The sequence below is a fragment of the Pongo pygmaeus genome, chromosome 6, assembly GCF_028885625.2.
Source record: "Pongo pygmaeus isolate AG05252 chromosome 6, NHGRI_mPonPyg2-v2.0_pri, whole genome shotgun sequence".
Taxonomy (NCBI): domain Eukaryota; kingdom Metazoa; phylum Chordata; class Mammalia; order Primates; family Hominidae; genus Pongo; species Pongo pygmaeus.
The window spans coordinates 65,162,166-65,188,156 of record NC_072379.2 but is presented as its reverse complement, the minus strand read 5'-3'; the positions used below and the strand labels follow the sequence as shown (position 1 = coordinate 65,188,156).

The following is a 25,991-nucleotide window of genomic DNA, read 5'->3' as shown; positions in this document are numbered from 1 at the left end:
CATGCACAGCACAGACACAAAGAACCACAGCAAAGGCCTCAAGAACTAAACATCTTAAAAACCACCATCCAATTCCCAGCATGTGCTGAGCAGAGACAAAAAGCATAACAAAGCCTTTGAAAAGTGAATTAATGTTGGAACTGCTGCTCAAATAGAGCAAAATGGACTCGTTTAAGTCTAAACCTAAACGAGTTGAGTGCCTGCTAAAACAAAAAACATTCTCCAGAGAACTTTTAATAGGACCTAAAATCTCTACAATATATTGTCCAAAATGTCCAGGATACAATCCAAAATTACTCAACATACTATGAGCCATGTAAAGCTGACTTTTTATTAGGAGAGAAAATAACAGATGTCAAGATGATCTAGATTTCGGAATTATCAGATAAGACCTTTAAAGCAGCTCTTATAGCCATGATCCACGGACTAAAGATAAGCGTGACTGAAATGAATGGAAAGGCAGAAGTTTTTAGCAGAGAAATCTGCTATAAAAACTATAAAAAAGAACTAAATAGAAATTTTAGAACTAGAAAAATACAATATTAAAAATAAGTTTATCAGATGCTCAGTAGCTAAGTGGAGATAATAGAGGAAAGAGTCAGTGAGATTGAAGATAGACCACTGGAAATTATAAAATCTGAAGAATTGAAGAAGATTGGGGAGTCAGAAAAAAACTGGATTGAAGGGATCTGTGGGAGAATAATGAAAGGTCTTAAATTTGTGTCATTGGGCTCCCAGAAGGAAAGGAAAAATACTGCTGTAAGACAAAATTTGAAGGAATAATGGCTGGGACTTCCCATGTTAGGTATAATAGATTCAAGAAGTTCATTGAATCCCAAACAGAAACTGAAAGAAAACCATATCATATTGTAATCAATCTGCTATAAATCAAAGATAAAAAATCTTGAAAGAAGCCAGAAGAGAAGGACACATTATATACAGGGGAACAAAAATTCAAATTATGGCGGATTTCTTCTTAGAAACTATTGAGGACAGAGAAAGAAAAGAACTGTCAACTCACCATTTTATGTCCAAGGAAAATATCCTCAAAACAGTATAGTAACAAGAGCAAAGTAAAGATACTTTCAAAGGAAAACTATGAGAATTTGCTGCTATCAGATCTGCTCCAATAGAAATGCCAAGGAAGTTCTTCAAGGTAAAAATAAATTATACCAGAGAGAAATTTGAAATTGAATAATGAAGGAAGGGCAAAATAAAAATAAATAGTCTTTTCTGTTTTCTCAGCCACTTGCCAAAAGAAATGCTAAATACCTGGGTAAATAGAGCAGACTGTTTTTCCTCTGCTGAAATTCTTTAACATATGTCTATTTACAGTTAAAAAAAAATTAACATTGTCTGGTAGATTGTCATTGTATGTTGATGTAATACATATGGTCAATATAACAGAAAGGGAGGGTAAGGAAGACAATAGTTAAAAAGCTGCTTTGTTTTATTCTGAAAATATAGAAGTTGTTATGTATATTTTGAAAAGTTAGATACATATTATATATCAACCACTACAGAGAGGGTGGGGAGGAGATACTCACCTAAATGTCTCCTATATATAGAACTGATAAGTTATTATATACTTTAATAATTTTGTAAATTAAATGAGAATACTAAACAACATTCAAATATAGGTTGATAATCTCTAATTCACAGCGCTCCAAAATCTGAAACTTTTTCAGCACCAGCAGGACGCTCAAAAGAAATAGTCATTGGAGTATGTTGTTTTTTAGTTTAGGATGCTCAGTCAGCATGTATTCTGCAAATATTCAAAAATCTGGAAAAAAAAAATCCAAAATCTGAAACACTTATAGGCCCAAGCATTTCAGATAGGGGTAGTTGACTGTCATCTAAAAAAAATGGAGGAAAGGGAAAACAGAAGCATGAAAAACAGACAATTTAAAAACAGATGATAAGATGATAGACTTAAAATCTAATCAAATCAATCATTACACTAAATGCAAGTGGTATAAATTATACTAATCCAAAGGGAGATATTGTCAAATGACATTTTTTAAAAAGGGTCCAACTGTATACTCTGGATAAAGAGAGTATCTGAATAACACTCCACTTTAAAGAATATCCCAGCAGAATGTGTATTTTATTCAAGAGCACATGGAACATTCACAGAGGTAGACCATATTCTGGACCATGAAACACTCCTTAACAAATTTAAAATAAGAATCAGACTGGCATGGTGGCTCATGCCTGTAACCCAGCACTTTGGGAGGCCAAGGCAGGTGGATCACCTGAGATCAGGAGTTTGAGACCAGCCTGGCCAACATGGTGAAACCCTATCTCTACTAAAAATACAAAAATTAGCCAGGCATGGTGGCATATGCCTTGTAGTCCCAGCTAATTGGAAGGCTGAGACAGGAGAATTGCTTGAACCCTGGAGGTGGAGGTTGCAGTGAGCTGAGATTGCACCATTGCACTCCAGCCTGGATGACAGTGAGATTCCATCTGGAAAAAAAAAAAAAAAAAAAAATCATACAAAGTGTGTTCTCACATCATTAAGCTAGAAATCAAATAACAAAAATATCTAGGAAATCCCTAAATATCTAGAAATCAAACAACACGTGGGCCAAGAAAAAGTTTCAAGGGAAATTAGAAAATATTTCCAATTAAATGAAAATACACCATAAAATTTGTGGGATGCAGGTAAAGCAGTGCTTAGAGGAAATTCATAGCATTAAATGCTTTTACTGGTAAAAAGGAAAGGTCCTCAGTCAATAATCTAAACTTCCACCTTAGGAAACTAGAAAATGAAGAGCCAATTAAATTCAAAATAAGAAGTTGGGAAATAATAAAGAGTAGAAATAAAAAGAATGCTATGCATAACTCTACAACCTAAATTTGAGGACTTAGATAAAATGGAACAACTCCTTGAAAGATGCAAGCTACCAACACTGGCTCAAGAAGAGATAGATAGCATGAATGCTCCTATATCTGTTAAAGAAATTGGATTTGTAATTTTAAACTTTTGACAAAGAAAACTCTGGGCCTGTATGGTTTCATTGACAAATTCTACCATTTAAGGAATAAATAATACCAAATTCTACAGTCTTCTTTCAGAAAATAAGGAACACTTCTCAATTTATTCTATGAGGCTCACATTATCATGATACCAAAGAAAAAAACTTAGACCAATATCATTAGTTGTCAAAATTCTCAACAAAATACTAGCAAATCCATCAATATATAAAAAGGATAATGCATTGTTACGTAGTACGGTTTATTCCAAGAATGAAAAGCTGTTTGAATATTTGAAAAAGTCAATGTAATTCACTAATAATGACAAAAGAAAAAAAAATCACATGACAGCAAACACAATAAACATTTGGCAAAATTCTGCATGTATTTCTGTAAAAATTCTCAGCAAACTGAGTTGAAGGAAACATTAACCAGGTAAAGGGCATTTGCTAAAAATCTGCAGTTAACATCATTCTTAATGATGAAGGACCTATTGTTTCCCTGTGGAATCAGGAACAAGGTGAAGACATCTGATTTTACCATTCTTATTCACCATAGTACTGGAATTTCTACCCAGTGCAGTAAAGCAGGAAAATGTCATAAAAGACCTACAGATTCTAATAGAAGAAATAAAACTATCTTTATTTGCAGACACCAGGTTGTCTGTATAGCAAATCCGTGGTGCCTACCAAAAAGCTTTTTGAACTAGTGAGTTTGGCAAGGTTGCCAGATACAAGATAAATGTACAACAATGAATTGTACTTCTACATCCTAGCAGTGAACAACTGGATATAAGCAGTTTATAAAAACAGTGCCATTTGTAATATGATGAAAACAGTGAAACATTTTGCCATAAATCTAACAAAATATATGCAAGACATGTAAGCTAAAAACTAAAACATTGATGAAAGAATGCAATGAAGAACTACATTAATGCAGAGATACACATTGTATTCGAGGATTGGATGGCCCAATATTGTTTCCATGTAATTTCTCCCCAAACATATCTGCAGATTCAGTATAATCCTTCTCATAATTCCAGCAGCATTTTTGTAGATAACAAAGCTGATTCTAAAATTATATGAAAGGCAAAGCAATTAGAATAGCCAAAACAATTTCAAAAATAACATAATTGGTTGATTTACGCTGCATAATTTTAGGGGTTCCTGTAAAGCTACACTAATCAACACTGTGTAGTTTTGAAGGACACATGGATAAGTAAGACAGAATATAGAGTCCAGAAATTCCCCTCCACACACACGGTGCAAAAACAGTTGAGTAAAGAAAAAGTAGTCTTTTCAATAAATTGTATAGAAGAATTAGCCATATGCAAAACCTTTAACCTACATATCTCAAGTCTTTTACAAAAACTAACTCCAAGTGATTCAGAGACTTAAATCCAAAACCTAAAACAACAAAGCTTTTTGAATAAAATATAGGACAAAATCTTTGCAACCTTGAGATAGGCTACGAGTGCTTTAACACAACTCTGAAAGTGTAATCCATAAAAGAAAAATCAGTAAATAGGACTTGATGAAAACTAAAAACTTTTGCTCTGTGATGGATCCTGTTAAGAGAATGAAAACACAAGATACAGACTGGGAGAAAGTGTGTTTGAAAGTCACATACCTGACAAAGTGCTTTTATGCTGAACCCCTTAAGAAGTTTTAAACTCAGTGTAAACAAATTTAACAGTCTTTTTTTTAAAAAAATGAGCAAAGGATTTGACACTTCACCGGAGAACATATATATATGTGACAGAAAAGCACATGAAAAGATGTCTGATATCATCTATTAGGGAAATGGAAAATAAAACCATAATGAAATACTACTGTACACCTATTAGAATGGCTAAAATCAAAAGCAAGAACCATGAGAACATGGTAACTGCAAGTACTGGTGAGGATGCAGAGCAATTGGAATTCTCATATATTGCTAGTGGGAATGCAAAATGACACACTGCCTTTGGAAACCAGTTTGGCATTTTCTTATAAACATACAATTACCATATGATCTAGCAAATCTACTCCTATTTACCGAAGAGAACTAAGAACTTTTTTGTTCACACAAAAAAGCTATGAGTGTGCATGTGTGTGTGTGTGGCAGATTTATTTATTTATTACTCAAAATTGGAAGTAACCCAAATGTCCTTCAGCTGGTGAATGGATAAAAATATCCATACATTGGAGTACTACTCCCCAACATAAAGGAATGAATTATTAATAAACAGCCACATGGATGAAACTCAGATGCATTATGCTAAGTCGAAGATCTCAGAATCAAAAGACTGCATAATATATGATATCATTTATATGATATTCTGGAAAAATCAAAACTATAAGGACAGAGAACAGATTTGTGTTTTCTAGGGCATAAGCAAGGAGGAGGGAGAGTTCAACTCCAAAGAGACACTACAAAGGAATTTTTGGAAGTGATAGCAACTCTTCTGTGTGTTTATTTTGGTGGCGATTATGTGACTGAATGCATTTGTCAAAACTCATAGAACTCTATACCAAAAAAATGAATTTTACTGTATATAAATTAAAACATAAATGTTAAAAAAGTGGAAACAAACTCATTTTGAGAGACTACAGTGTAAAAAGGGAGAGAGATTTACTATTTTGTATTTTAAGAATTCAAAACAGTTTTCTGTTAAGCCTCATGTGCATGCCTCAGTATCAGGCAAACACTTCTGTTAACTCTGCCAAGGATAATAGGATTTAGAGCCAAAGGGACTCCTGAAAATTATTTTATGCAACCCTATCATTTCATAAATAAGCTGAAGGCTCAAGAGGCTAATTGTCTTCCAAGGCTCTAAATGTAGTTACTCTTGCTGCTTTCTAGATTTTCTCTTTGTCTTTGTCTTTCAGCAGTTTGATTATAATGTGACTCCATGTGACTCTGCATTTAACCTACTCGGAGTTCATTGAGCTTCTTGGATATGCAGATTATTATTTTTTTTTTTTTTTCAAATTGGGGAAGTTTTTACCTATTTTTCAAATATTCTTTCTTTAAACACCTTGGAACTAATGAGTCTCTCAGCCTGCGCTGAAAGGTTCTGTGTGCATGCTGCAGCTTGCCTTCAACACTCAGCCAGTCATTTGACATCTCTGCCTTAGCCTTCATTTTCTGCTTACCTAGAGCCTCAGGATTAGGCACAGATTAGTTAGGGCCTTCTCAAGCTATTCTGAGCAGGCTCACAGCCCTAAACATGTGTGACCTTCTAAACATGTGTGACCTTCTAGATTCCTATGTATATGTCAGAGGTTTTTAAAGCTCTTCTGAATGTCTTAGCTCCTCTCAGCTAGCTTTTCCTTTAAAGCCTTTTGGTTAGTCTATTGTTTGTCCCAATTATTATCCCCTGTCTTGGGCATCCATGAAGTTAAAATACTTGCTTTTAATTGTTTTAGACAAACACATGCCCTGCCTTACATCTGGGAGAAGGCATTTCATATGGGGCTACTTCACAGAGTCAGATTAAATATGACAGTTTTATAAGTGGAGTCTTCAGGGAATGATTATTTGGGAATTAGGCTTTGAAAGAGCCTCAGCTGTGTTCCACTCCCTCTGGTGGCTGCCAGATGTTGCCAAGAATTCAGGCTGTTATTTTCAAGGCTGCCACAGAGGTGGGGAGTGGAAAATGAGACTAGTGAGTTAAAATACCACAAAGTTTGCTGTTCTTACAGAAATTCAGCCATTTTTCTTGAATAAACACTTCCATGGAGTGCTGCAAGCCTTGATTAATTGCCAGGATCTGAAATGGTTGCTTGTGACAGTTTTTTTCTCATAGGTTCTTGTTGCTTTTATGGAAGAGCAAAGTTTTGGAGGTTCTTCACCATGTTCAATGACATCATCTCTTGTTTTTGCTCCTGCCCCCTCTTTCTTTCTGAAGCATCATAAGGATTAGAATGATCCTTGTGTTGATGAGTTCTGTTTGTGACATGTTGAATGATGCTGTCTGTGGCACATCCAGGAAATGTCTGATTCACAGCTGAGTTTCGGAATCTGGATCTTGATGTAGTCATCTATTTATAGATGATAGTTAAAACTATTAAAGTGGATTAAATAGCCTAAATAAAGCATTTATAATGAAATAACCAAAGAGCTTCTATATTTGAGTTGATAATTGCTACAGGAAAAAATGAAAAATCACTCATTATGCAGATTGGTGTCCCTATAAATTCATGGTCTCAAATCTCAACCAGTTTCTCAGAACTGCCTATCAATCTTAGTCTTCTTTGTCAGTTTTCTCATTAACTTAATTATTATCTAAACCTCCTTAAGTCTTCTTATATCCCTTGTCACTCCCCTTCAATCTCCCCTTACTCTCAGTTTTCTACTTCAAGAAAATTAAAGCACGACTTCTCTCAAATTACCATCTTTCCCCCCTTATTACAACCAGCCCTCCTTATATGTGGATTCCACATCCTCAGATTCAGCCAACTACAGATTGAAAATTTTTGAAAAAATAAAAACAGTAAAAAATAATACAAATTAAAAATAATATAACAACTATTTATATTGTATTAGTCATAAAAGTAATCTAGAGATGATTTAAAGTCTATGGGAGGATATGTGTAGGTCATATGCAAATACTGTATGCACCATTTTATATAAGAGGCTTGAGCATCAAATGATTTGGGGATCTACGGAGTCCTGGGACCAATCCTAGTGTATACCAAGGGCACGTATCTACTTTTACCCCCACGTAAATGATACTGGAAAATTTAGGATACTCATGAAAAGACTTCATATATTCTAGGCCGCATAGGTAAGAAAGAGAGTGTAGGAGAGAGTGTAGGAGGGACTGATAGACTGCAAGTAAGGTAGGGGTGTTTCAGGAACTACATGGCTCTCAGTTTGAATAACTTGAGTCCTTACATTCAAAAATGATTACAGTTAACCCTCAAACACCACAGAGGTGAGGCAAGTCAACCCCCAAGTATTTGAAAATTTGCGTGTAACTTTTGACTTCTCTAAAACTTAACTACTAATAGCCTGCTGTTGACTAGAAGCCTTACCGATCACAGTTGATTAACACATATTTTGCATGTTATATGTATAATAAACCAGATTCTTAAAGTGAACTAGAGAAAAGAAATTGTTAGGCCAGGTGCAGTGGCTCACGCCTGTAATCCCAGCGCTTTGGGAGTCCGAGGCAGGCGGATCACAAGGTCAGGAGATCGAGACCATCCTGGCTAACACGGTGAAACCCCATCTAAAAAAAAAATACCAAAATTAACTGGGCATAGTGGCGGCCTGTAGTCCCAGCTATTCGGGAGGCTGAGGCAGGAGAATGGCGTGAACCTGGGGGGCAGAGCTTACAGTGAGCCGAGATCACGCTACTGCACTCCAGCCTGGGCGATGGAGCAAGATTCTGTCTCAAAAAAAAAAGAAAGAAACTGTTAAGAAAATCATAAGAAAGAATATATTTACTATTAATTATGTGGAAGTGGGTTTTCATAAAGGTCTTCATCTTTGTCTTCATCTTTGTCTTCAAATTACGTAGGAATTTGAGGAGGAAGAGAAAGGATCGGCCTTACGGTCTCTAAATGCCAGACATTTAAAAATGTCCCTTTAGTGGGTTGAATTGTTTCTTCCAAACAGGTATGTTTAAATCCTAATCCTAGTATCTGTGAATGTGACCTTATTTGGAAATAGGGTCTTTGCAGATGAAATGAAGTTAAAATGAAGCCATACTGGATTAGGGTGGGCCCTAAACTCAATAGCTGATGTCCTTATAAGAGGAGAAGACACAGGGGAAAAGTCCAGGCAAAGACAAAGGCAGGGATTGAAGCAGTGCAGCTACAAACCAAGCAATGCCAAGGATTGCCAGCAGTCAGCAGAAGCTAGGGTGAGGCAAGAAAGGACTCTTCTCTAGAGTCCTTGGAGGGAGCAAGGCTGTGCTGAGATCTTAATTTTGGACTTCTGGCCTCCAGAACTGTGAGAAAATAAATTTATGTTGTTTTAAGCCACCCAGTTTGTGGTATTTTGTTATAGAAGCCCCAGGAAACTAATATATTACCTTAATTTGCTCTTGAAATTAATTTTAATTTATAAATATGGAGGTATATTATCAAATGACAAACTTAGAAATAGCATTAGTAATTTAAAAAGTATGTTTCATACATTATCGTAGCTTAGTTTTGAGAGTAGCAATTTGAAAAACAGATTATAGGCAGAACTCTGACAGCTAGATAACTGACTCTTGATAGGTGCTTCAGATACCGAAAGCTTAAAAGATCTAGTTTATTCCACTCATCCATTGCAATCTATCATTCCATTTGAAATCTCAGCAGATTTTTTCCAAGGGAAATTACTGTTAAGAATATTATAATAGTAAGTAGCCTAATGTAGTTTCTAAATATGAACATTATATTTAAATCCTTTTAAAAGACTACATTTTCTTAATGTGATAAAGCATGGTATTCTCCTAGATAATCTAGGCAAAAGGAGCATTTTTTTTTCCTATACTCAGTTTATTAAAAATTTCTTGGGATACATTGAGATTTTCATGAAGAAATGAAATTTGAAATTTTGTTCTTGACATACTTTGGATATTTGTAATGAAGATGTTTTACATATCTTGAGCCATATGTTAGGTCAGCTATAATTTATTGGGCTTTAAATTTTTTATAAGGTTATATCATAGATTAGTTTTCTATTGCTGCCACAACAAATTACCACAAATTTAGCCGCTTAAAATAACACACATTATTACCTCATAGTTTCTCTAGGTCAGGAGTTCAAGGGGCCTCAGCTGGATGCTCTGCCCAGTGTCTCACAGAGCCAAAATCAAGGCTTCGACAGGACTGCATTCCTTACTGAAGGCCCTGGGGAGAAACCTGCTTCCAAAGTCATTAGAATTGTCAGCTAAATTCAATTCCTTTCTGTTGTAGAATGTAGGTCCTTGTTTCCTTGCCAGCTGGCAGTTGGGAGCCAGTGTTTACACTTGGAGGCTGCCCACACTCCTTCTCATACTGTCCATGTGGCCCCCTCCAGCAACAGCAGGGCACATTTCACCTCACTATTCTAATCTCCCTGATTCTAGCTAAAGAAAGCTCTTTGCTTTTAAGAATTCGTGTGATTACATTACGCACTACTGGATAATTCAGAATAATATCCCTATATTAAGCTCCATAACTTTAGTTAAATCTGCACAGTCCCTTTTACCATGTTACTTAATGTGGGAAACACACATTCACCTGTCTGAACCTGAAGAATGCACTTGGAGACACAAAGAACAGCAAAAGCGAGACATTTAATGGCGGTCTTGCAAGATGGGGTGTGTAGTAGGCAGGCACACCCAGGGCAGTTACAGCAGTTAATTTACCTCCTAGCATGCAAATCCCTCCCCTAGTTCCTCATTGGTCGAGTGTTACAGGGTTACAATCTTCCCAGACATCATCTAAGTTTCATTATCCCCCTAATAAGGGTATAATCTTCCCTTCCCCGCTTAAGTTTCGATTTCCCAATAATGAAACTTTCTTCGCTTTTATGGGCTGACCCCTTCTCTACATTCTGTTTGCTCATTGTGACCTTCTAGGTGCATGAGCCGTGCAGTTTGTTACATCCGCAGTCTGGTTGCCAGTATTTAGATTTATCATGCCTTGAAAATAGATCATTTAAAACATTTTCTCACAAATTCCCTCCTCTTTTCTGTTTACTTCCTTCGGTCTCATTTTCATCTAAATCCTTTTTGTCCTCGAATTGCTCTAGAAGTCTTTTACTTTCTCCATAGGAGAGTGAGTTTAATTTCATTTCTAATAGTACCAGGTTATTTTGCTGGTTAAGTCATGGGCATTTGTTTATTAATAGCTGTTTTAATCTCTGTACTAGTCCCCCCACACAAGGGATAATACAAAATCCCACTGCTGTTAAGACTTCTGCCACAATTATGTGGCAGAATCCCACAATCCAAAGATGTAAGGATTGAGGCTACCATGTCTTTCCATTTTCCAAACCAGTCTTCTAGCCAACCCATAAATGGGTCATCAATTCCAGCATTTTCTGCCAGTTCATTGGCCAGAGTTGTTGGTCTTCGTGAAGCTTTTCTGATGGTCCCATCTGAGGCAGTATTGTTGGGAATGAAAGTACAACATTTCCCACCCAGCATAACACATATGCCCCCTTTTTCTGGTAGTATCATGTCTAGCACAAGCCTGTTTTCCCAGGCCATTTGGCTGGTGGCATTTAATTGGCTAGCCACCCCTTTGAGGATGTCCCGAGTATAATCTATGAATCTCTGTTGATTATAATAGATGTAGTTAATCTAGTCCACATTCTTAATAGTTGACCACCAGAAGAGTGCTGACTTAAACCGAGCTGCTATTTGGTTTCGGGCCTTAAATTCATTAGGCACCCCCCCGGGAACTCCTATAGAGTTAACATATATATTGGGATCAAAAGATACGTCAAATCTCTCCGGTTTTGGTAGCCGTGTGTATTTTCAGGTATCTTACGGAATACCAGGATGAAGGGAACGGCCAACTGGACTAAAGCACAAGTCCCAGTCCAATTGGACGGTAACAACTTATCGTCCTTTTTTCCCACAGTACCACCAGACATCAGCCGTGTGTATGGAGAGCTGAGTAATTGTCATTGCCTGACTCATCTGTGATGCTTAGGATGTGGGTACAAGTTGAGAGTTCTCCCATGGGCTTATTGAACTCTGCCCCCTGCCTGGAGAGGCAAGAGGAGTAGTTCATATTCCCTGTAGAGAATGAGGGATTCTGACCCCTCTCCACAATGCGGGAAAGAGCAATGACGAACTCTTACAAGTCTCATTTTCCCATGCATCCGTGTCTCGGTATAGAGCCAACATGCAACGCATTCCTTCAGGATCAGTATTCCATCCTAGGGGAAATGGAACCACCCATGCCTGAGGTCCTCCCGCAGCACATGCATAGTAGTTACTCTTGTTGAGGGCTTGTACCAAAAATGTGACCTACTCAACCCAGGCATTCACATCCCCATACCCTCAGTTTTTAAGGTTTGCTTTACATCCTTTACCTCAATTATTTTTAGCCTTTTAGGATCATTATTTGGTGGACTAAAGTGTTTACTAGGGCCTGGGCTTGGAGCAGTACCAGACACTTGGGAGGTTGAGTTTTTGATGAGTTTGAGAATAAGTCGCCCTAGGGGGTCTTTCCCTGTGATGTCTGCCCCTAACCCATATAACCAAGACTCTTCCAGAACTCGGGCCAGCCCATGTTTTCTTTTTAGATTTTTCTCAGAGTTAACTTTAAGGGTTCCTCAGGTGACCCATGTACTTTCCACTGGTCTTTTCCCCTCCCTTCCAGGGTCTCCTTTACCAGTCCCTTGACTCAAGTATAGTGAGTCCACCTCATGCAGCTGTTCGCATGGCTGTCTCAGTGGTCAGGAGCACTTGACAGGGACCTTCCCAGCTTGGGTGGAGCTTGTCTTCTTTCCAAGTCTTAATCAGCACCAAGTTACCAGGCTGAAAGTGGTGAGCCATGAACTCAAGAGGTGAACTTTGAGTCAGAAGTCCTTTTAACCTAAGAGATGACAGGGTGGAGTATATGGCCACTATATAATTTCTTTAAAAATTGATCCTTGGTTTCCACAGCCGGAAGATCTGTAGCTCTGCGCAAATATAGGAGCCCATATAATGACTCATAGAGGGACAATCCCAAGTCTTTTATTGGGGCTTGTTCTAATCTAAGGAATGCTATTGGGGGACATTTGGTTCAAGGCATTTTAGTTTTTAAGATTAGTTTGGTGATATGCTTTGTGAGAGTTTGATTCATTCTTTCTACCTTTCCAGAGGAAGGGAGATGCCAAGGGGTGAGATAATCACATTTAATTTGTAAACCTTCCATAATTCACCTTAACACCCTTGAGGTAAAGTGGCTTCCATTGTCTAAATTAATATTTTCCACCAGTCCAAAGCTAGGTAAATCTGTTTTAATATTATTTTGACCACATTCCCAGCAGTGGCTGTTGGAAGGGGAAAGGCTTCTACCCAGCCTGAAGGGTAATCTACCATCACCAGTAAATACGTTAGTCTTCCTACTTTGGGCATTTCTGTGAAATCTACTTGAATGTTTTGAAGTGGTCTTACTCTGGGAGGTCTTCCTGTTTTCTAATCATCTTTTTGTTTATCTTTTGACAAGTTACACAATTTCCACATGCTTGTTTCGCAAGGGTATAAATCCCTATACACCCATAATTCCTAAGTATTGTATCACACAAAGGCTGGGGTCCCCATTGACTCCATTTGTGTAATGTAGATACTAGTTTTCTCATTAGGGGTTTACTTATTTCAGGAAGTACCCATTTGCCATCTTCAGTCTGAGTGACCCCTGTCCTGTCTAATTCTTCCTCCTCCTCTCTGGTAAACTGGGGCCTTAATACTAGCTTAGGGATGTCTGGGAGCAGGCTACATAGTCTAATTTCTTTGTCCAGGGAGGCTTGCTTAGCAGCTTCATCTGCAAGCCTGTTTCCTGTAGCTTCTATAGTGTTCCCTTTCTGATGACCATTTACATGAACTATGGCTACCTCTGCTGGAAGCAGGAGGCTTTCTAAAACCTGTTTGACCAGTTCCCCATGTACCAATTATTTTCCCCTGCTATTTATTAGACCCTGCTCTGTCCAGATTTTTTCAAAAGTGTGTACTACCCCATAAGCATATTTAGAATCAGTATATATAGTGCCTTCTTCGGCTTTAAGGAGATTTACGGCCTGGTTAAGACCATATAATTTACAGATTTGGGCTGACCAGCCATTAGGTAATCTACCTTTCTCACATAGGGAGTGTTTATCTCCATCAGTGACAGCATTGCCATCTATCACTCGTCACGACTCATCCACAAATAGCCTTATCCCATCATGTAGTGGAGCTTCCCTAAGGTTTGGTCCTACTTTGGTTTGTTATTCTATGATATCTAAGCAGTTCTGGTCTGATGTCTTTGTTCTCCTCTCCTTTCCATAGGAAACTGGCTGCATTTAGGCAAATATTTGTTGTTACAAGCAAATAATTTTTTTTTCTTAATAATACGGCTTCATATTTTATGAAGAATGTGTTCAAACTGTCTCCCGGCTTTTGGTTTAATATATTCCTGACCTGGTGTAGGGCGCTTACTTTTAGGGCCCCAACAAAGGTTAGCTTTCTACTCTCCTAGCAGCAGGGCTGTGGCAGCACTGCTTGCACATATTTGGGCCACCCCTGAGAGACAGGATCAAGAAGCTTGGAGGCAAAAGCAACAGATTCCCTCTTCCCTCCCCAGGTTTGAGCAAGCACCCCAAGGGTGATCCACTGTTACCAGCAGATGGAATGGTTTCTCTAAAGATGAGAGGACCAGGACCGGGGCTGTAATGAGGGCCTGCTTTAGCTCTTTTACCACCTGAATTTCCTTTGAGGACAATTGCAAGAGATCGGGTTCTTCTTCTAGTAACTTGATATATAGAGTCTTTGTCTTTTGATCATATGCGTCAATCCATAACCTATAGTAGCCAGTTAAATCTAAAAATTTGTGGAGTTCTCTTTTTTGTCTTAGGCAAAGGCAGACCCACTATTCCCAATATTCTCTCTAGGTTTATTCTTCACGTCCCTTCACTGATCAGGTGTCCTAAATATTTAACTTCTTTTTCTGCAAACTGCAGTTTGTTCTTAGATACTCGCAATCCCCTTTCTCCTAGGAAATTAAGCTTGTGGTGGTTTCTGATACCTGGGCCCTCCTCTCCCCAGAAATTAAAAGATTATCTATGTATTGTAACAACTGGGTTCCCCTGGAAGGTTGAAATTCCTCCAGGACTTTTTCTAAGATTTGACCAAATACGTTTGGGGCTTCTGTGAAACCTTGTGGCAGCACAGTCCAGAGGTACTGTTGTTTTCTCCTAGTTATAGGATCTTCACATTCAAAGGCAAAGAGGTTCCCTAATCCTAAAGTCTAGGGGACATGCCCAGAATGCATCTTTTGGATCCACCACATTGAACCACTTACGTTCATAGGGTGTCTTATACTAAAGAGGGTGTAGTGGTTAGTCACCACAGGGTGGTAGGTCTGGACAGTTTGATTTATAGCCCTTAGATCTTGTACCAATCTATACAACCCATCAGGCTCTTTGGGAGAATTGGAGTATTGTAACATGCAGGGTTCTAATTGTCCATCATTAATCAATCCCTCTATTACCAGTTGGAGACCTTTTCTCCCTTCAGTAGAAATGGGATATTGTTCTCTGCAAACTGCTTCTGGTTGTTTTAGTTTAATCTGTAAGGGTGTGATTTTTAACCCTCTGTTGCCTTCCCTAACCCTCACAAGGGGATTAATTTTTCTTTCTTCCTCCTCTGTTAGGAGGCCCATCATTACTTTTATTTGTCCTTCCTCTATTCCTAATCCTAAACCCAATCTCACAATCAGGTCTTGACACAGGAGGTTAGTTCCTACTTCAGGAACAAGTGACCCCTCAATTTGTTTTGGTCCTGATGTAATTAAAATTTTTTTAAATATTGAAACCTGAAATCCCTCCCCTTTTCCCCCTGATATTGTCAATTTTTCCTTAGAGAGTTCTGTACCCCTTGGTTGGTGAATTAGGGAGGAGTGAGCTGCCCCAGTATCAACCAAAAATGTCACTTCTTCCTCAGGTCCCACCGTCAAATTTATTAAGGGTTCCTCGTGGGATCTACTCAGAAGGCGCTCCTGCCCCCCACTAGTCTTCATCAATAGTCATAAGTGGTATCACCTTTTCTTTTTTCCATTTAGGACATCCTCTCTTAAAATGCCCTGTCTTTCCACACTTGTAACATCCACTCATAGTCTTAGGACCTTTTCCCTGCATTTCCCTTCTTTCTTTGTGTCAAAGTCTATAATTCCCTTGTCTCCTAAGTGGGGGGATCTTGATGTAACCCTTTTCTGACTACCTCTTCCACAGTGGAAACCATGATTTTTGCTTTTTGTTTCTGCTTCTCTTCCTTACAAAGTCCTTCTGAGTTTGCCTCAGTAAATCCTCAGTTGGTTTCTCTTTCCATCCATCAATCTTTTGTAATTTTTTGGTAATGTCAGGCCAGCTCTTAGTTACAAAGTTAACCTTCAAAAGGCATTGCCCTACTGGGTCCTCTAGATCTAATCCAGAGCATTTTCTCATCTGATCTCTGAGCCTATATAGGAATGCAGAAGGAGTTTCCTCTTTTTCTTGTTGAATCGTGAATGTGTCCTGTGTCCTACGAGTGGACTCCTTGATCCCTTTAATTATTAGTTCCTGGAGGTCCTACATTTGGGCGCAGTCCCTGGGATCATTATCCCATTCAGGATTAACATTTGGAAATTTTTGTTTGGCTGGTGAGACTCCTTGCCTGGGAGGGTGTTGCCTCTCCCAGATGGTCATGTCCACTCTCCTAATCATTCCCCTTTCTTTTCCTATGAACTGGATATTCTTGACGGATATCATTTTAGCCCAGGTATAAAAGCCGTATCCTAGGAATTGGTCCAGATGGTCTGCTAAACCGAGTGGATCTTCTAGGAGTGGTTTCATTTTTTTCCTGAAATTCCTAATTTCAATACTTGTAAGAGGAGCATTTACAAAGCCAGTCTCTCCCTGTCCCATGGGAACTCCCCTAAGAGGGAACATGCCAGGTGCCTGCTGTGTGGAAGGAATAGGGAAGTTCTCAATATCCCTCTTAAAGTGTTCTAGTTCTTTTCTTAAATTTGGATAAGGATTTAGAGGAGCAGTTGGTTTGGCTCCGCCATGGTGTCCAGGTCTTTCCTCCTGTAACCCTCCTGTTGCCCCTTGATTTTCCTGTCCCCTATTTTGTGAGATGTATGGAGGGGCATGGATGACAGGGTCCCAGGGCTTTTCCCTGGGTGAGTGATTTTTACTAGGCTCTTTTTCTTCTTTAAGTGGGAATATGGGGACTAATTCCTTGATCCAGCAGAGAGCATAACCTATCTCTTGTGAGGTTGGGGTTTTATTATTCACATAGAGAATTAAAGCTTGGCACACCTAATTTTTATCTGAGCCAAACTTAGGCCATAGGACTATCCTGGTAAATGTCAGAGGGAGTCTCTTTGGCTCCCTCTTTCCCTTGTCCCCTAGGCCTAGAATTTCTGTTTCCCATTTTTGGTCAGTCTGTGTCTGAGCTTTTCCCTGTGTTCTCAGCACCCCCTACTGGAGGTTTCTTGCACACCCCAAGAATCACTTCATCCATTCTCCGACCATTCTTTGTCCATTCTTCTCACAGGAGAACGGAACCATGGATTGGGACTCCGCACTTGCTTCATATCTAGGGTACATCTCAGTCACACACACTCAACCTCTGAAAATGCCCAACCACCAAAGTCCAATTTTCCTCCCTTGGCTCCTGCACGAGGTTGCCTGGTTGCTGCAGTGCCTGCTTTTCTCCCTGTGTCACCTCTGCTGCCTCCTGAATAACAGTCTCAGGTTTGTCTGTGGCTTCTGTGGGGAGCCAGGATGCCCGGACAGAGTGGGCCACCCAAATCGGGTGGGACAGTTCTCCCCTTTCGGCTGGAGTCCCACTCCATGCAGGCACAGAGATCCCAGACAGGCTCCCAGGTTTGTGAGAAACACACATTCACCTGTCCAAACCCAAAGAATGGACTTGGAGACACAAACAATGGAAGCGAGACTTTTAATGGTGGTCTTGCAAGATGGAGTGTCTGGTAGGCAGGCACACCCAGGGCAGTTACAGCAGGTAATTTATCTCCTAGCATCCAAGTCTCACTGCAACCTCCACCCCGCCCGGTTCAAGCGATTCTCCTGCCTCAGCCTCCCAAGTAGCTGGGATTACAGGCGTGCATCACCACGCCCAGCTACTTTTTTTGTATTTTTAGTAGAGACAGGGTTTTACCATGTTGGCTAGGCTGGTCTCAAACTCCTGACCTCAGGTGATCCACCCACTTCGGTCTCCTAAAGTGCTGGGATTACAGGTGTGAACCACCACACCCAGCCTAAATACAGTTTGTTTGTTTTAAGTAGGCCACTGCCTCCACCTTTGTACAGAGAAATCCCAGGTTCCTCCTGTCAGAACCTAGCTAGACCCTGGAATAAGATACCAAGACCAGGCTTGTCAGGTGTGGCTTGACATAGAGTTTGCGTTTGACCTGGGGTCAGGGCCTTGTCTACACACTTTTTTTTTTTTTTTTTTTTGAGACAAGGCCTTGCTCTGTCATCCAGGCTAGAGTGCAGTGGCTCACTGTAGCCTCAACATTTGCATTACATGTTGATTTATATAATTAATGGATGGTGTTGCTTATTATCAATTGATCGTGAATCTGGCCACTTGACAAATTTATTCTAATTGTTTATTTTCTCAGATTATTTATGTAAATAGTAATAACTGTAAATAATAATCTATTTCAATTTTTTTTTCTTCCAATGATTGTACCTCAGTTCATTTTACTGTCTTATATGTTGGCTTCGTCAGAATGTTTCATATTATATTGAAAATAGTAATGATATATATATAATAGCATTCTTATCTTGTTCCTCATGTATAAAGTAATAGTTCAAAAGTTTCTCCATTAATTATATGTAGGGGTATAGCAGGTAAAAGAAATAAATTTTTATTCTTGGTTTGCCAAGAGCTCTTATCAAAATGTGTTAAATTTTATCACATTGTTTTTATGCTTCTGTTGACCTTTTTTTTCTCTCCTTTAACTTTACGAGATCTTAAGTCATACAAAGTATTTTATTTTTGTGTAGTCAGATTTGTCTATTCTCTCCTTTATAGTGTCTAAATAACCTGTTGTACTTTTTAAAGTACCTCCAAACTAGGTTATAGAAATATTTTCCTTTTTTTTTAATACTTGGTTTTAAATCTTTGTAGCATGTGTTTTGGTGTGTGGTATAACATGGAGGTGCATCTTCTTTGTGTTACTTCAGATGGATGTTTAATACAATATTGTATTGAGTGCAGTGGTCCTGTAGGTTTTAATATTTGTTTATAACAATAATAAGGAAGACTAATGGTTTTTTCAAAGTTTACTCAAAAGTAAAAGCACACACGTAAAGAAAAAAAGAATGTAAAGAACAAGAGAGAATGTCTGACATGGACCAACTTGAGCCTATAGATTTTTTTATTGGTAAGTCAAAAGCAGGGCCAAGAAAAAAATTATCCAAATCGAATTTTCTCATTATATTAGTCTGTTTTCATGCTGCTGATAAAGACATACCTAGGCTGGGCAATTTACAAAAGAAAGAGGTTTAACTGGACTTACAATTCCACATGGCTGGAGAGGCCTCACAATCATGGCGGAGGGCAAAGAGGAGCAAATCACATCTCGTGTGGATGGTGGCAAGCAAAGAGAGAATAAGGAAGACACAAAAGCGGAAATCCCTGATAAAACTATCAGATCTTGTGAGGCTTATTCGCAAGAACAGTATGGGGAACCCACTCCCGTGATTCAGTTATCTCCCACTGGGTCCCTCCCACAACATGTGGGAATTATGGGAGTACAATTCAAGATGAGATTTCGATGAGGACACAGAGCCAAACCCTATCACTTATTATCCAAGTTCTATCAGACTGGGAAAACAACATTTCAGTCCCTTAAGTAACAATTTTAGAGGGAAGATCTATGGCTAACAGTTATTCATTGTGCACATCAGGATAAACCAGTTAGCCAAATTTTGATATGCCTCATTTATTATGCACAAAAACAAAATGGCTTTTTTATTTTTAGTTAACATTAAACTAGCTTTTATTCCAAAACAAAGAAGTCGGTCCAGTAAAACTATCTTATATTTTGAAGAAAACATATTTAAGAATTGCTTTGGACAACAGAAACTGTTATCTTATGAAACCTAAAAACTTTATTAAATTCTAAATGTAGCATGTGCCTGCCTCCCATTTTTGCCTTGTAAAGAACTCAGTACACTATTAAATTAACTTAGTTTATTTGAAATAGTTCTAAGATATTTCATGCCTCCAAGATTAAAACTAAAACCCAGGTTAGCAGTTTTGAAGAAGAGTGGACATGAGCCTTGAACATTATATATATTTGTTACATCTGATAGAGATATTTTAAATTGTCTGTTAAAAACCCTCTTGCTTTGTAGATGGGAAAACTGAGGGTTCTAGTGGCTATTTACTTGCTCCAGCTTTTATTTCCAGTTCACAGCAGAAGCAGGGCTTAAACTTCAGGTCTTTTCGTCTCAATCACATGGTCTTTCTCTTTGCATTGCTTATTTGATAACGTTTTTAAATAAAACAAAGCATTTTGCAACTAGTGAAACTGTACAAAAAGTCATATAATGTGACCATAAGGGAGATTATTAAAAATTATAATTTCACTTAAGTAAAATGTGTATAACTCCATTTACTGTTTTTCTGTGTAGGTGAAAAGAGATTTGAATGCCCGGAATGTTCTAAAAGGTTTATGCGGAGTGATCATCTCTCCAAACATGTCAAAACGCACCAGAATAAAAAAGGTGGTGGGACAGCTCTTGCCATTGTTACCTCGGGAGAACTGGACTCATCTGTTACAGAGGTGCTTGGCTCCCCAAGAATTGTCACAGTTGCAGCCATTTCTCAAGATTCGAATCCAGCAACTCCCAATGTTTCAACCAACATGGAAGAATTCTGAAAAGTTATTTATAACAGAGACCTCTAGTGCTGCACTTGTTTACACACCTTTGAAAATCTGGAAATGGGCTGGTCAAATGGATTACAGAGTAGGAAATTATGTTTTCATTCTTGGCTTCTTTAAGTATTCCAGGCTTTGGGGTCAACACATGAAGTGTTGAATTTTAAAAAATACAAAAAGTAAACTGATGTACTGGAAACAGAAAAGTATTTCCTCCATACTATAAGTTGTAGTTGTTTGGAAATATATCACATAACCTTTAGACAGAATCTTCCCATCTCTTAATATCATGTGTTAACATGTTTAAAAAGACCTTAGTAATTTGCAGGCTGGACCTTAATTGGACTTATTTTCTTTGAAAGTACTTTGTTATAAATTCACTCAGTAATAATTTACGTGTATTCTTTTTCTCTATAGCACAGAAAACAGATAGTTAACTGATGATAGGGATAATGCCGTATTTCCTTAGCTTGATTTTTGGAAAATCAACCGAAAATAGTTTTGGCCGTCTTTTCTAAATGTTAGAAATTCTTCAACAGTTGAATTAGGTCAGTTCCAAAACAGTAATCTGAGATGCATCTCAGATCTTTATTACCACTACATTATAGTAGTGTGTATGCAGACAATCAGTGAAGTCCAATTACTTTCTCCATTTGGAGACACAAGAGGAACGTAGAGTTAAATCTTAGGTTAAATTTTAGGTTGACACCTTAGGAAAATGCTGGGAAAAAAATGGTTAAAACAAAACTCATCATAGCTTCAGAAAAATAAAATGAGACATCTTAACATGCAATGTTCTAAAGTTAGGATTGATTATATTCCTAACCCTAGGTTGAACCACAAAATTTCATTTAAAATGTTTATATTGGAAATATTTGCATAGAGTGTAAATTGTTCTGTAGTTTCGTATTTTGTAAATATGAGTTATGTTGACAATGTGCAGAATTCTTTATGCTTTGACTTGGTAGCCAAAGAAAGAATTATACTTTTTTCCAAGGCCAGCAGAAAATTCTCTTTTAACTACATTGTAATTCTTGTTTTCCTCTACTAAAAATTGGCCAGTCCCATTTTATTTCTAGTGCTATGTAAGAAGGTAATTAGGAATTATAACACAGTAATGTTTTTATGTTGTATCAATAACTGAATTTTCCCTAAAAATTAGCCTAATATATAATAGATATATTATGAAGCAAAACTTTTATTTTTGAAAAGGCAGAATAATTTTCAGTGAAGTAAGTGACTAAAGAAAAAAACTATATTATTGTTTATGCAAGGGTCTTACAGGAAAGGGTCTTTTTTTTTTTTTTTTTTTTTGAGATGGAGTCTCGCTCTCTTGCCCAGGCTGGAGTGCAATGGCACGATCTCAGCTCACTGCAACCGCTGCCTCCCATGTTCAAGCGATTCTCCTGTCTTAGCCTCCTGAGTAGCTGGGATTAACAGGCGCCTGCCACCACGCCTGGCTAATTTTTGTATTTTTAGTAGAGACAGGGTTTCGCTATGTTGGCCAGGCTGGTTTCAAACTCCTGACCTCAGGTGATCTCCCCACCTCAGCCTCCCAGAGTGCTGGGATTACAGGCATGAGCCACCATGCCCGGCTAGGAAAGGGTCTTATTAGGAAAGATGGCCAAAAGTTTCATGTGAAAAAATTTGGATTATAAACCAGTAACTTAAATATTAATAAGAATATTTTGTTTTAAAAAAGTATTTACACAGAATCATAATCAGTGAAATTGATCATTTGAAAACAAAGCTTTTACCTACCTGCTCAGTTTATTAACATCATTGCTTTGGGGACTGTTTGAATATAGGTACGTGTTTTCTTGTGCATTCTCTATAATTTCAGGAAAAGTACTACTCATGCGAATTCTCTTCCAAAATTGTGATGTTTCTTGTATTTTTGATGAAGGAGAAATACTGTAATGATCACTGTTTACACTATGTACACTTTAGGCCAGCCCTTTGTAGCGTTATATAAAACTGAAGGTCTTTTGTGCTTTCAGTTTGTATAAAAAAGCTTTGAGATTAAAGGAAAAAAAAATTTTTACACTGTGGTTATAAATTTCAAGTTTCTTAAAGCTTTTGTAGACTTGTAACAGAGTCTTTAAATTTTAGTTGGATTTTGTAAATTGTTTTGTATATTTTATTTAATGTACTCTTAACAACTGATGTACCTGGCTTTAAAACATCAGAATTGGTTTGTTGTTTTGTTTGGTACAGAGGAGCATTTGGTAGTGTTAATTTTAATTTTATTATATAGGAGCTGAAACATCAAATATATATTTTATCTATCATTATGCTACACAATCAGTGCTATAAATTTTTTTATGCAAAGAAACTTTCTTAATGTTTTAATCATGTTTCCTCAGAGTGACACTTTTTGTTGTTGTTAATACCAAGTATGAACACTCTGCATCATTATTCCATGAACCAGTTCTAATGCAAACCTATGTATGTCCATTAGAAATGGAAGTTATTTTTTAATCAACAATGAGGCCTATTATAAATTTATCAAATGAATCTGGATAGCTTTATAGCATATAAAATATGTTGTGTTAGCAGGTGCACATTTCCCCACTGAAATTAGAAATATTTTGACAGTCTGTTCTGCATACCATTCTGAGTCTACTTTTCTGTCTTTAGAAGAATCGTATATTTCAATGTCCTTTATTTGACTCAGTGGGATATAGCTGTTATAAGTAATAGGGCACAGATGTGCAGTAGAGTCTTGTTTAATGGCATATCACTGTTCATTCCCTTTACCACCATTATAAAACTTTTCTTTATTGTAATTATCAGTGCAAAGCTATGTATTTATCATGGTAAAACTCCAGTGTTAGAATAGTTTTTTCTTACAGTATACTTTCTTTGGTTAGGTTTGTGTATGTGTTGCTGATTACATTAGAACTTGATGTTAAGTCATTATTTATCACACTCTCATGAGAGCAGTAATAAAAGTGTGTAATCTAGGAGAAAAAGTTAATTTGTCAAACTTAGATAAGCATGATGTTTAGGTCCTATTTTTCAATTTTATAACTGTTTTATTGCAACAATATTTGTATTTAAGTCTCCATTTTAATGCCTTGTGGTGTTTTTTTATGCATGTCACTAAGTTGTCATCCCACATAAATTGATGTGCAGCATAGGGTATTAAATCTACATAATGATTTTAAAACAGAAATAGTTGATGGTAAAATGTAAATGTTTTGCAAAAATTCCTTATAAAAAGTTTTGTAGTAACATTTCACTTGTAAATTTTTTTTGTAAAAAAAAGAAAATGAAAAAAAAAGATGAATCCAGAAAAAAACCTGTTTCCCATATTCTAGAATTTAGACAATTATTCTGCCAGCAAAGCCTCTGGGGCTGTAATTGACATTTTTACAGTGCTGATTTGTATAAAATTTGTTTTTTGTGGATTTGGAAATAAAATCATGTACAAGTTGTTGCCTGCAATAACAATTGCAAGTAACCTATTAAAAATTCCCTTGAGTTTAACATGTTTCATTTAATTATGTATACTGTAAAGCAGCAATAAATTATTTGAACTGTCAACCTACTTATCATGAACACTGGAGAGTTAAATGCTTCTCACTGGAGAACACATTGGCCACCCTTCATAATTCCTCGTATTGAGATCTGGTCACCATTTCTCTGAACATACCGCCAAAGAACTCCAATTCAAATTGCATATTAATTTGTAGCCATTGCTCTAGACATTTATGGAAATTAAAATTTGATTTAGAGACACTTTTTACTTAAATATTTTAAGCAATCAATGTTAGGAAATTATAGGAAGACCTGAAAACGAAAAACATAATTAAAATATTATGTAAGCTCACAGAATCACTGAGAAGCAATATAGGCCACATAGATGCCACAAAGACTACAAGCAGAAACTGTCTTCCTCCTGGGAGAGCCCTGCAAATCTCATGAAGACCTTTAGTAACATGATGAATACATTATTGTAACAACTTAAGCTAACACATTTCCAAACTCACAGCAGATACAGACATAGCAAAGCGAGGGCTTGGCCCAGGGTGGCAGGGGTAGGATGTTAGGCAGCAAGAGAAGTACGCTGGCCCACTGACAGAAGACTCCAAACACTGTATGTTTTAGGTAGTAAGCAGGGGCTGTAAGGTGTTTGGATAGAGAACCTTGTACAGCAAGGTCCTAAAGGCATAGTTGTGTTACAACTTTGTAAAATAATGTGTTCATAACAGTGACTGAATCAAAGAATTTATGCTACTCTGTCAAGACAGTAAGGAATTGTCAAAGGATGTTTTCTATCCAAAGTAAAGATACACTTCAATTACCTGAAAAATTCACATTAGAAAGCATCAGAATTATATTGTATAAAGGGGGATAATGCAGGCCAGCTGAGGTGGCTCACGCCTGTAATCCCAGAACTTTGGGAGGCCGAGGTGGTTGGATCACGAGGTCAGGAGTTCAAGACCAGCCTGGCCAACATGGTGAAACCCCATCTCTACTAAAAATACAAAAATTAGCCGGGTGTGGTGGCGTGTGCCTGTAGTCCCAGCTACTCGGGAGGCTGAGACAGAATTGCTTGAACCCAGGAGGTGGAGTTTGCAGTGAGCTGAGATCACGCCACTGCACTCCAGCCTCGGCGACAGAGCGAGTCTCTTGTCTCAAAAAAAAGGGTAATGCAATTAGAAAATGTCATTGTGTTTTTCAATTTTTAATATAGTTTGGTTCTTGTACTTCTAGGAATTTCAGCCACATGAAAAACAATAATAAAAAAGGGGATAAATCACCTTGAAAATTGACAAAGGCTGTTGGTGTAGTAAGGAAAGTTGAAGCAGTCCTAAAAGCAATTCTAATAGGGTGTGGTTTACAATGCCATTGGTAATGACAACTTGAAGATAGAAAAATATACAGTATTGTTTATTTTTTAATTAAAAGTTCAGATGCTTAATTATAGGGGTGCAGAGACTTCAAGTGTCACAGCAAATTTGAAATACTTTATTCCTTTGTGAAACTGAATAATATATTGCTATATTTACTGCCCGAACAGTAATGCCTGCTTAATATACACACAACCAACTTGTAATTCGGTAGCAGAACTTTTAAGGCATGTATTTTCCATTCTTTTAAGATTGGCTGATTAGCATAAACCTTGGGCTCTGTTCATCTTAGTAACAGGTGGCAGTGAAATAATTTATTTTTGGATACCTGAGAGTAATCTCAAGCAGAAATAGTGGAAGGAAGGAAGAGAGAGAGGGAAGGAAAAGGAGCATAAAGGCTTATTTAGAATGCAGAGGGTTGATCTCCCTGGTTAATAGCTAAGCACCATGCCAAAAGAGATCAACGGAGATTCTGAGGATTTCAGGCTGGATACCTGGTTCAGCCACTTAGTAGGCACACAACCGTGGGCAAGTTATTGAACTTTTCAGCACCTCTCTTTTTCTACTTCATAGAATAAAAGAGCAATGC

General features: G+C 37.7%; 1 protein-coding gene across 2 annotated transcripts in view; it reads left to right on the top strand.

Moving 5' to 3' along the window:
- The window catches only part of SP4 (Sp4 transcription factor), an 87,094-nt gene extending 63,095 nt beyond the window's left edge, over positions 1-23,999 (top strand). For both annotated transcript variants that reach the window (XM_063667482.1, XM_054495898.2), the window contains exon 6: positions 20,296-23,999. In XM_063667482.1, the coding sequence (XP_063523552.1) occupies positions 20,296-20,543 (248 nt within the window). In that variant the 3' untranslated portion in view covers positions 20,544-23,999. The remainder of the gene's footprint in view (positions 1-20,295) is intronic.
- Positions 24,000-25,991: the final 1,992 nt, after the last annotated feature.